The sequence below is a fragment of the Peromyscus eremicus genome, chromosome 4 (genome assembly GCF_949786415.1).
Source record: "Peromyscus eremicus chromosome 4, PerEre_H2_v1, whole genome shotgun sequence".
In the NCBI taxonomy this organism is placed as follows: domain Eukaryota; kingdom Metazoa; phylum Chordata; class Mammalia; order Rodentia; family Cricetidae; genus Peromyscus; species Peromyscus eremicus.
Window position 1 is genome coordinate 100,391,692 of NC_081419.1, and position 12,506 is coordinate 100,404,197.

The window sequence follows — 12,506 nt, forward strand, 5'->3', positions numbered from 1 at the left end:
ATGGACACAAAAGATTATGTTTTCCATTACTACATAGTACTTGTTCTGGGTTCTTTACCTGGGCTACAACTTAAACCAACATAAGACAGGCAAACCTAAGTATGGAAGTCCTTCAGCTGACGGAAGCTTCCACAGAAAGCAGAGCTACATAACAGAGAGGGGACTCGGTGCAGCAGAGCGCAGGACACACACGTTCTCAAAGGAGGAAGAGACACTGTCCTGTGTCAGATGAAAATCTTTCTGATGATGGCGGTTATCTGGAGCCCTCCTCTTCCTGAGGCAAGCAGTTTTCCTAACAGAGGTTTCTTCCTGAATGTCTCCTACGAAGGGACGTCTTTTGAGAGCTACTTCTGTGCCCAGGGCTTCTCAGAATAGCACAAAGGGAGCCTGTTAGGGGTGGCAAATCCTCCTCTCCTGAATTCATATTCTGGGGTGGCGTGTTTGTCCTGAACGCCAACACTGCCACAAAACATCAAAAACCCTTAGTTTCCCAAACACCAAGAGGGCTTTGTTTGTTTGTTTGTTTGTTTGTTTGTTTTGTATCGAGGACCCTTTGTTCCTCAGAGGCTCCAGCCTGAAGATGTTTGAACGGAAGAGTTTCAAGCCCAACCCGAGCCAAACAGTCTCCATCTAAAACATCATCTGTATCTATGACAACAGAATTCATGGGGTGCTCAGAGGGATGAATAAAAAGAACTAGAGGTTATGGGTGCGACTCAGTACAGATCACTTACCTCGCATACCCAAGACCCTGAGTTTGATCCCCAGTCCCCACCTTCCCCTTGGGGGAAAAAAAAAAAGTACCTCTGGAAGAAGAGATTCGAAGAATTTGGAGTCACTGACCACACAGGGCTGCCTGAAGGATAGCACCCAGAGAAGGTAGCTCCACACCCCATGTGGCACTCTTCACCTGGCTGTTGAGTGTACCCTACATGGTATCCTTGTGATCAATGGGAAGCGTGTCTACTATAGCTCTATAAGCCATCCCAGCAAATTATTAAACCCAAGAAGGATGTGGGAATCTGGTCTTAGCACGCAGGTTACAAACACAAATCGCAAACTCCTTACTGGCAACCTGTGTCTGAAGGTGGAGCAGAGTCGTAAGGCTGAGCCCTCCAACTCTGGGACCTGACTCCATTCAGTGTCGAAAGTGGATTGAATTAGAGGTCACGCTGTTGGTGTCTGCTAGGGATTGTTTGGTATACAGGGACAACGCCACACATAAGGGAAAGAAAGGGTCAGCTGCTTTGCCAACAAGAAGTTGAAAAAGAGGGCTGGAGAACCGACTCAGCAGTGAAGGGCACTGGCTGGAGAGAGAGAGAGAGAGAGAGAGAGAGAGAGAGAGAGAGAGAGAGAGAGAGAGGAAAAGACAGAAAAGGAGAAAAAGTAAAAGCTACAGTCTTCTGAGCTGGACTCATGACATGTGGCTCATCGCCACCTACAAGAGTCCTCTCTTTCACTAGGAGGCAACAGCTTCCCTCACTCTAACACTAAAACACTAGGTAGAAGTGTTTGGAAATAAAGGCAGTTCCCGGAAAGACTAAGGATTTTTTTTAAAGAGACTATAATTTCACTGAAATGTGGCTTTCATAAAATACAGTATTTTCAGAGGTGGGTTGCCCTGGAAAAAGTTAGTCCACGGAAACTGTCTTCAGATGTTGGCTACCTCCCACCTCCTGATTGTAAGCATCGTAGGGCAGACACCAGATAAGCAGAACCACATAGACTGTAAGCTGACTTGTCTCCTGTAGGTTGATTGACATTTCATCCTGGAAAAATGTATAAAGTAGATGTAATCGAACAATGGTCTCCCTCATCAGCAGACTCAATACAGCACTCTTACAATATGTCACTGTGAGCAGTAAGCTTCCTGATGAGCTCTGAAAGGTGCTCTAGTGACAAAATGTGCTTTCAGAAGGCCACAGGAACTATCACCTAAACTCAGAATGTGGTTGGAAGATAGGAAATAAAAATAAAGTTTTGGTGTGGAATAAAAAAAAAAATACAGTATTTTCCTATAGAGATTTGTAGTTTACGTTTAACTCTTTAGTGTTCTGACTGAAATGGAAAGGCTTGACCAATCATGAAAAATAGCAATGGAAAAACAAATGATTTAACTGGTGTGCTAAAGTGTTAAGAAAATCATTCTCACAAGGCAGTCAAGGGATTGAAACAATCCATGACATTCAAAATGGCAATCCACACAATCAGTGGTAAGGATGGAGCTGTACTATGTAGTAGTGCATATTTTAAAGGAATCAAATACATCATATATTAACTATGCATATGAGATCAAAACTATTCAGAAAAATACCAAGTAAGCAAATAATAAAATACGGTAGACAGCCCCTTTAAAAAAACGAGTTATTGTGTGACTATCTCCTCCTGATTGAAACATTCCCCATTGGATTCAAGAAAACTAAGCAGACACAGGCTTACAAAGCTCAGAAAGTTACAAGAATCTCAAGCCCCGCCCCACCACAGAGAGTTATAAAACAGCAGACAGTCACAGGCTGTTAGGTAGACCCTCAGGTGCTACCTTCAAGCTGTCCCCACAGCTCCAAGCATGCAGCTTTGGGGAGTTGTCAGCCATGCTGGGTGGCTTTTTGGTAATGCAGCAGCCTTTGAGTCACCCCTACCCTTGTAACACCAATATACTCACTGGTTCACAAAGCAAGACTCTGGTAGAACCATCTCTTTAGCCTACTGTTGGTGTCCTATTCGGGGTGAATAGACATTTGTTCATGTTTCCCCCCAAAAGTCAACACAATAAAGCTCTTTTTCCCCCCAGGAAAACAAAAGAGATTTTTGCTTGTTTTTTAAAAGTGATATTTAGCTAAAAAGTAAAAGGCCCTAGGAACTGTATCCAGATTGTATTCCATATTTTGTTATCACTTATTTTCATTTAAGTCAAATGTTTTCAAAGAAATTTAAGGGATCAAATGAGCAGAAGACACAAGGCCACTTCGACTATCTGTGCATACGAGAAATTTGTTTTAAGAAGTCACAAAAATATTGGTGTTCAAATGTTAATTTGGAACTAGCACATTTCTAGTGATAATACTGTGCTTTTTTCATGGTAGTCTGGAGAGCAATCTGAGAATGAACCAGGAGTGCTTTCGTCAAAGTAAATCTATGTGCATCAGGTGTTCCCATTTAACCCGGGGAAAAAACAAATAGCAAGCACGGTTTAAAACCACAACAGATGAGTTATCTATAATGAGATCCAAGGACAGCAAATATCACTTCATGAACTGACGAGCCTATTAGTGAATCCATTCCTAAGTTGATTTGACAAGACGAAGTGGTTATTTATTCAGTAGGAACCAGGTGAATAGAAAAAAAGTCTTTTCCTGTTTGCTATATAAGCCCAAATACTAAGGCTTGGGAGCGTTTCCATATGGCACAAGGGCTCCTAGAACTGCTTTGTGGTTTTATCTGAAAGCGTTTTCCTTCTTGTTGTATTTTACTTGAGTCAAGCATCAAGGCCTTCCAAGTATTAAAAAGCACAACTTAATTCAAACTGTAACACAGAAAGAAAAACGTCTCCTCAGAATAAAGCACCCGTATCCATTTCTGTCACTGCATCAGTGTCTGTTATGACCAAGGATTTCTTCCTATTGTCAATAAATACCACCATAAATGATGATAGTGAACATATCCTGGCACAGACTTTCCATTAAGCTTATGTTTCAAACAAGTATTGGTATACAGATCTTTATTGCAGACCGGAATTAGTTCACCTATTTCCTCTTGAGTCCCTTCTCAGGAATTTTGTTCCATTGACTATCAAGAAAGCTCTCCCACCTTCCTACCACCATCAAGAAACAGAGCAACCCGGGGCAACGGAGCTCAGTCAAAAAAGTACTTAACATGCAGGCCTGAGAACCTGGGTTCAGTTCTCACCACCCACATGGCAGCTCACAATGGCCTGTAACTCCAGTTCCCAGGTGATCCAATGCCCTCTGCTGGCCTCTGTGGGCACTGCATGCACTTACAAACACGGGGGGAAAAAAAGGCATATAAAATAAAAATAAACTTAAAATCTTTAAAAAAGAAAAAGCCGGGGCTGGAGAGATGGCTCAGCGGTTAAGAGCACTGACTGCTCTTCCAGAGGACACAGGTTCAATTCCCAGCACCCACATGGCAGCTCACAACTGTCTGTAACTCCAAGATCTGACACCTTCACATAGACATACATGCAGGCAAAAGCACCAATTCAAATAAAATTTAAAATAAATAAATTATTTAAAAAAAAAAAAAAGAAAAAGCCAAGTGTGGGCCTTCAAGATGGCTTAGGGAGTAAGGGCACTTACTACCAAACCTGATGATCTAGTTATCTTCTACACGGTGGAAGAGAACAAATTTCAGCACACACATAGTGGCAAGAGCATGGACGGACACACACACAGAGAGAGAGAGAGAGAGAGAGAGAGAGAGAGAGAGAGAGAGAGAGAGAGAGAGAGAGAGAGAGAGAGGGGGGGGAGGGGGGGGTTTAATGTCCTCTGGTCTGCACACCTGTACAAACATGCCTGCACAAACATGCACAAACACAAACATAGCAAGCCAGTGCAGAGTAAGTTTGATGAATCTGCCATTTACACCATGAAAGACTGATGTGGGGTTGGGGATTTAGCTCAGTGGTAGAGCGGTTGCCTAGCAAGTGCAAGGCCCTGGGTTCGGTCCTCAGCTCTGGGGGGTGGGGGTGGGGGAGCGGGGAGAAAAAAAAGACTGATGTAAGATAGTAAAGCCCAAGAGTCAAAGACAACCAGCGTCATAGATCTTTAGAAAACATAGGTCTTTAGATGTTAATGAAGAGCAACCAATGAAAATCAGTTGAGAAGCACTGTCCTTGCAGATATCCCTCAAATGAGACTTTCTGAGAGCACAGACTAACCCTAGAGGGTCCAGCGACTAGACACACTGTGAAGCTAAGTATGGTGATGAGTGTGGGAGGTTTAGGCTGCACATCATTTGGCCTCCCCTCACACACACACACACACACACACACACACACACACACACACACACACGCGCTGGAGAATTCCTATGAGCTCAGTATCTAGAGAATACAAAGAAGGTATTCTGGATGTACTGCAAATGATGAAAATTAAACAAAGAATTAACCAGACCCTCCAGTTAATGGCTTCATTCTTGCACAGATTCCTGCAGAGAAAGGCTGATCTCAGGTACTTGTTCACACACAAATGGGAAGAGCCGGCCCATGACCATCAGACCAACCGCCAACTGCAAACCCATCATCGTGAACTGGAAAACAACTGGATTTCTGAAAATTTTTATTTCATATTTTCTCGGTTACTTTTAGCCCTCAGTACAAAACAACACAGGTTTTTCCAGCCTACCTGAAAACTGTTAAAATTAGAAGAAAAAAAGAGTGGGATAGGGGAGGGGGCATCCTGCTTCCGTTAGAGAGTCTCATCTAAAGATTGCTTTCTCAGCAGTCAGATGAAGATTGAGACTCTAAAAACAGTGAACCTGTTTGTCCTCTAAAAACCGGAATCCTGACATACCACAACCAATTGTTTTCTCACACCAACTGGCTCACTGTTACTACTGGAGATCAAAACTACACCCTGTACCACACTCTCCAGCAGAACCCAAGGCTGGGAGAGAAAGCAGCACACTTCAGCTTGCAGATGCTTTTTCTGTCACCACCTTAAGGCTTTTCAGAGCTGATCCGATCTGGGAACCAAACTGCACTGGCCATGTCCTGAACACAGTGGCCCCTCTGTTCCCATACTGCCTGCATTGGAATTAAATGTGCACCAGCTTTCTGCTTAATTACTACACAAACCCAAACCACATTCTCCAGTGACTTATGATGGAAGAGCAAGCAGCTTCATGATGCTGAAATGTGGCTTACAATAATTTTTAACTCAGCATTATACATTTTGCTTTTGTCATGCTGAAGACTGAGCCCAGGGTCTCGTGAGTATTAGGTAAGCATTCCACTCCTAAACTATAGGCCCTAGCCCTAAAATCTAGTGTTAGATCATTTAACATTTATGTAAAGATGGTGGAGGGATACACCTGTCATCTCAACTACCTAGAGGAGGATCAATTGAATTCAAAAGTTCAAGACTAGCAGGGTCGACACAATGAGAGATCTCTCTCCACATTTGTCAAAGCCGAGTGTGCTGTGAAATAATCCTTTTGTACCCACTAAAGATTTGTCACCTGAATTGGTTTTAATAAAACGCTGATTGGCTGGTAGTCAGGCAGGAAGTCTAAGTGGGGTGATCAAACTGAGGATGCTGGAAAGAAAGGCAGAGACAGAGGAGACACCAGCTAGGTGTATAGAAAATGAGGTAACAAGCCATGAGCCACATGGCAAAGCAAAGAGAAGAAATATGGGTTAATTCAAATGTAAGAGCTAGCTAGTAACAAGCCTGAGCTACCAGCCAAGCATTTATAATTTATATTACATCTCTGAGCCAGTTATTTGGGAAGCAGCTGCCAGTTAATTGGGAGTAGGCAGTCAAGACAAGAAAACCACGCCTATACATGTGTAATGTCATGTGTTTATGTCCCCAGAACTAAGTAGGCTGAGGTGGGAAGGTCACCAGAATTCATGAGTTGGACTAGACTGGAAGTGAGGCTACACTTCAAAATGAATAAATTTAATGTCAAATTTAGTGAAACACTAGAAGGCATTCTCTTCCTTACAGTCTTTTTATATTTGTCATAGAGACTTCCTGTGCTCTCCAGAAAAGCAGCAAGATCAGGCTAAGGCTCCAGAACCTTTTATTAATTAAATTCTGTAAGGATGACCTGGGTGAGAGAACCTTCACATTCCGGAAGGAGTCACTCCGAGAGTTTTTAAGGCATGAAGAATCTAATTGTTTTCATATTGCAGAATGTAGCTCAGATTATGTGTGTGATGGGATTTGAACCAGAGTCTAAAAGTGCCAAGGACCTGCTCTACCACTGAGCTATCTCGCCCACATTTTAATGTGAGAAGAATATACAATCAAAACACAAGTCTGCACTGAGCATATGTGGAAAGTTATTTAATTGTAAAATAGAAAAAGAGGCCAGAGTACAGTCTTGAAGGTAATTGGTTCTTTATACAGATAATCTAGAGTAGTTTTGGGGTTAAACATTTTCATAAAGCAATAAAACAAAAAAACAAAGAGCTTGAAGTTACATTTTACAAAACAGAATGGAAGTCTGTCAAATGTCCACACACTGTAGAATGGACAACATTGTGATGAGACCAAGCTGCAACATAGACCTGGAGCTTCCCAGGGAATAGTGAAAGTTACATTAGACATATCTATAGCATCACTGAGTACAAAAAGTTCCTGTTCTACATACAAAAGCAATTTTCCATAAGAATAATTTCTTGGGTGGGGGGTGGGGGGTGGGGAGAGGAGTAGTTAAGTCCATGAAATATTTCAGAAACCCAAATGCACTGAGTTTGCCAAAAACATTATCTTAAAATCCAGCGCCTCAAAGTGCTCATGTGGAAATCATGATGGAAGGCACAGAATACAGTCTCACGTCCCCACAATGGAATTTTCGAAAAAGCATAGATTTTGCAGATTCAAGTTCTCTTGCAAGCTGCTCCTTCCAAGAACTTTGTCATGGTTGCCAGTAAAACCAGTTGCTAGCTTACTTACTTTCAGTGACCAACAGAACAACAGTAGTGCCTTTTTTATTTCTTGGTAACTTTCATCGTCTTTGTGGGAAACATATCTAAGCAAGTGATGCATTTTAAAATCATAAAACATGCAGAATATGTACAAACAAAATTTTAAAAATATTTGCTTCATATACATGTAAATCTACTTGCATGTAGCTGAAATTGAACAAATATAAAATTTCTGCTTCCTAAAAAAATGTTTTCAGAGAACCTGAGACAACTTAAAAGCTGTACAAAAGTTCCTGGGAGAAATCTCTTCAAAGAGTTATTTCCAGCATCAGTCCACCATAATTATTACACATTTGGTCTAACCAACAACAACCACCCTTAAAACTTCTGTTTCTGAGAATTGAAGTCTGTACCCAAATCAAGAAGAATTGCCTGTAACAGTGCCTTACTGTGGTTTTTGGATCTCCTCAACAATCTTTATCAACTCATTTGTAACTGTAAAAAAAGAAACAACCAAAAAACTATTTACAGAATTCAGTTTTAAATACATCTCACAAGTTCTAAAGTTTTATATTACAAGAATTCAGAGCTCATGGCTTAAGTCCCATTATCAATGTGGAGTATTTTCTATTATCCGGTATTCCCATAGCTGTGTCCTTACTGTGTACAGTTCAAGACTGCATTCTTTCTGGACAAAAGGTAAAAGCAAACGCGTGGTCACGGTGGCTAGACAGCTTCCTTGTTGGTCTGGAGGCGCGTCATGGCCTCCAGCTTCTGCCTGTAGGCCTCTGCCTCCTGCTCCTTCTTGAGCAGCTGCTGTCGGTACTTCTGCGCCTCCCGGTTCGCCTCGTCCAGCTGTTTCTGAAGTGCTTCTCTCTCCTAATTTAGAAAAGAAAGTCGGGTTTTCAAGTTTTGCACAAATATATTAACATAATCATGTGTCCTTCCAAAGCAAAAGACAGACAGACAGACAAGACAAACAGACAGACAAAAAACTATGCAGTGGCCACGGCAGCTACCTATTGGTACCTTCAAGATGTTTTTACCTTTTCAACCAATTCACAAGTAAATGCCCAGTTTCGTTCTCTGTATTGTAAGATGGTGATAATTCTCTAATTTCAAGAAAACTATTTCTAACTTATAATTAAGAATAGAATAAACATAAAACGTGCACCCATACTTCTCTGTGTACTGAAGAAATAGAAGACTTAAAAGGAAACTATACAAACACATCCCTTATCTCTACCCGGATAACCATCACACAGCTGAGCACCTACGACATGGCTGAGCAAAGGCAACTCCACGACTCGCTTCTCACGTGTCAGGCTATGAAGGAGAAAAGTGGTGATCAGAAAGGATGTAGCCTTCCCAAGAACACCATGAGAACTGGGTTTATGGAACTCAAATGTCAGTAATTCCAAAACAACCCACGCTCCCCTTCACTACCAAGGAAAATACCTGAACTCCATCACAATGGGAGATGGTCTAGACTTGCAAAGTCATACAGTGGGCAATCCATAAAAGGCTACTCTAACAACCTTCCACTGTTAACAGGTATAAAAAATTTAAATCCTCAGTTACTGAGAGCCAGTATATACAAACTCAGTTCACTGAAAAGAGTCTACTTTCCTCTCTCTTCATCACACCTCTACTATCAAGGAAAAGAGACCAACACTTTAAAGAACCCTTTTGTATACTTGTAGTAAGCACATGGAGAAAGCTACTCCACAAAGGCCCAGGCTCAGGGATGTTTCCTGTCTTAGGAATGAAGTAACTTCATCACAAAGACCTATGATCTGCTAGTGAGGTAGGGGCCAGAGCGTAACTATGAATTACAGAAAGGGCCAGGTTCACACTGAGCAGCACACATACCCAGAGGGAGCAGAAGGTGAGGGAGGTCCTTGAGGACCGTCTGAGGGTCTCTCCCTCTATATCCTGTGCTTCCTGACACAGGCTCATTTTAAGCACCCAAAGACTACCTCTGCTTTACTGCTCAGTTGTTCCTACCAGGAAGAATATGCAGCTCTCCCTCCCTTCTCCACACACACCCCCTCACCCTATGAACCCACCCACTGTCCTATCCTGAGAATGAAGTTAGATTTAATATTTTTCTGATTCCTATGGGTCCACCAGATATGAGAGTGCCTGAGAAGCCCAACAAAGGAATATCCTTTATTTCCAGTTTCAGCAATACCCAGGACCAACCCTAATACCTTCCATCACTGCTTCCTTCTCTTACACCCTCCCCTAACGCTAGAAAAGACGGCAGCCAGAAAGATGGAAGTTGGTAACACCTGGGAATCAAGCCTCAGGTAAGCAAGGAACACTAGAACTGGCTGTGACCTATGCAGGACTCTGAGCTTGCCAATGATCGGGGTAGAGGTGAAGGGTAGGGGCTTGGTGGTGTTTCCCCAGGAGCAAGACCTACTTCTGAGAGGAGTGGCCTTAGCTCGCTTTGACAGCACAAACAATAAAATTGGAACAATACAGAAATTAGCATGGCCCTTGCCTAAGGACAACACACAAACTCAAGAAGCATTCCATAATTTCCCTACAGCTCCAGGGGGATCTGATGCCTCTGACCTCACCAGGAACCAGCCCTATAGATACACACATACACGTAACTAAAAAAATAATAAAAATAAATCTTTTTAAGTTTACATGTGTTAATAAATAAGATCTTTTGGTAGTCAGTGTTTTGAATATACATGCATAGGAAATATTAGAACAAACTGACTCTAAGGGATCATCTAGTATTAGCTATTTATTAACAGCTGGCATTTGCAAGGGGTTTACTATTACTGCAGAAGACGAAAGCAAATGGAGTGAGCCAAACAATGTAAAAGTGAAATGGCTTAATCCTATCTTCCTATTTCAAACACACACACACACACACACACACACACACACACACACACACACACAGAGCTGGGGATCAAACACAGGACCTCATACATTCTAGGCAAGTATTCAACCACTGAGCAGTAAATGAAATACATTTTAATACAAATAAAGTAATAGCTCCCTTTCACCTACTAGGCCAAATAAAACTCATTTTAGCTGCATTTTTTTTTTGTCTAAATCTGTAGATTGTAAAGACAAAGACCCTTAGTACTTGTTTAACATATGATTAATGCATAGACTTTTAGTGTTGTGCCTTTGACTTCTCCGAAATACAGGAATATGGAACGAGAACTTGTTTGCCATTTCAAGTTTTCAAAGTAAATAAAAGTCTGAGAAATGGAAAATGTTATTTATTTTACCAGAGACCTTTATTTTTGATGTCACAGTTACTAAACATACTTCATGAAATACAGTTTCTTTACATAGCAGTGTTTCACACATTAATAATGCAACAGGCTGACAGCTGACATTTTTATTTAAATATAAATGTTAATCCTATGGATTAACCACACTGATTTTGATACTTTCAATATTGTGAGTTTGTGTGTGCTCACGTGCTACTGCACATATATGGTCAGAGGACAACTTTCTGGGGTCAGTTTTTTTCCTTCTATCCTTAAAAGGACTTGGGATCAAACCCAATTACGCCAGGCTTGCATAGTGAGTACCTCTACCTGCTGAGCCATCCTGTTGGCCCGTTTTGATATATTATTGTTACTGTATGTAAATGGTACAGGTGTTCTGCCTTCATGCGTGCCTGTGCACCCTAAGTATGCAGTGCCTAAGGAGGCCAGAAGAGGGCATCACATCTTCTGGAACTGGAGGTACAGACTATTGTGAGTGACCATGTAGGTGCTGCGAATTGAACTTGAGTCCTCTGAAAAAGGAGCCTGTGCTCTTAACTGCTGAGCTATCTCTTCAGCCTCCAATTTTGATATTTTCATGTAGCACTAACTTAGTTAATATGTGATACTAAGGTACTGTTCTAGGACTGGGTTGTAGCTGCTCATCATGCAGGAAGCTCGGATTCAACTCCCAGCACTGGAGGAAAAGCAAGAAGTCTACCATCACAGACCTCTAAGAAAACTAAACCCTAGTAATAATCAAGACTGACGGCAACAAGATACACCATAACCCTGAAGTACTATATCAGGGAACAGTACCATAGGGCAACAGGTGATTTCAGCTCTCTTTATTTTCAAAGATGATTCTCTTTATCTTCTCCCTCAACACACACTTTAGGGAACTCCTGCTAATATCACTTACTGAGCATTTACTGTGTGTTCACCACTGTATTCATCCTGCATTTGTCTCATTTCATCTTTGTCTCTTTGAGACAGTCTCACTATGTAGCTCTGGCTGGCCTGGAACTTACTATGTAGACCAGGCTAGCCTCAAACTCACAAGAGGGAATTAAAGGCATGCACCACCACACCAGGCTTTTCTTTCACTTTATCTTTAAAGCAATCAATTGCTGATGCTATTCATTTTCTGTCTTGTTGATGGAGAGGCTATGCCTTGAAATGGCATACAAGAGGGCCAAGGTCACACACTCAATATATCAGAAAATTCAAACGTACAGTTGAATCCAGACCCATATTCCTAAAAATTAGGTCTATTTTTAAATTTTAATGTATTGTTATTACTACTTATTACTGTGTGTACAATGTGTGTATGGGTATGTGTGCCATGTGTGGAAGTCAGAGGACTACTTTGTAGAGTTGATTCTCTCCTGTCACCTTTGTATAGGATTCAAGCTAAGCCACCTTGCCAGCCCCCCCACCCACCCACCCACACATACACACACAGATACCCCATATACTTTGTAATGTTTTATTTTTAATTATGTGGTACTTATGTGTCTGTGTAGGGATATGTGCATGTGAGTGCAAGTGCCTACAGAGGCCAGAAGCTGTAGTTTCCCTGGAGCTGCTTGACACCAGCGAGCGCCGTGAACGGAATTGGTCCCTGCAATAGCAGTGCGTGG

General features: G+C 41.8%; 1 protein-coding gene and 1 pseudogene across 2 annotated transcripts in view; one reads left to right on the plus strand and one right to left on the minus strand.

Annotated features, from left to right (window-relative positions):
• Positions 1-7,016: 7,016 nt before the first annotated feature.
• Positions 7,017-12,506, minus strand: part of Gabpb1 (GA binding protein transcription factor subunit beta 1) — a 52,906-nt gene continuing 47,416 nt past the window's right edge. For both annotated transcript variants that reach the window (XM_059261323.1, XM_059261322.1), the window contains exon 9: positions 7,017-8,494. In XM_059261323.1, coding sequence (XP_059117306.1) covers positions 8,342-8,494 — 153 coding nt within the window. In that variant the 3' untranslated portion in view covers positions 7,017-8,341. The remainder of the gene's footprint in view (positions 8,495-12,506) is intronic.
• LOC131910121 (U6 spliceosomal RNA) lies at positions 10,066-10,165 on the plus strand (annotated as a pseudogene).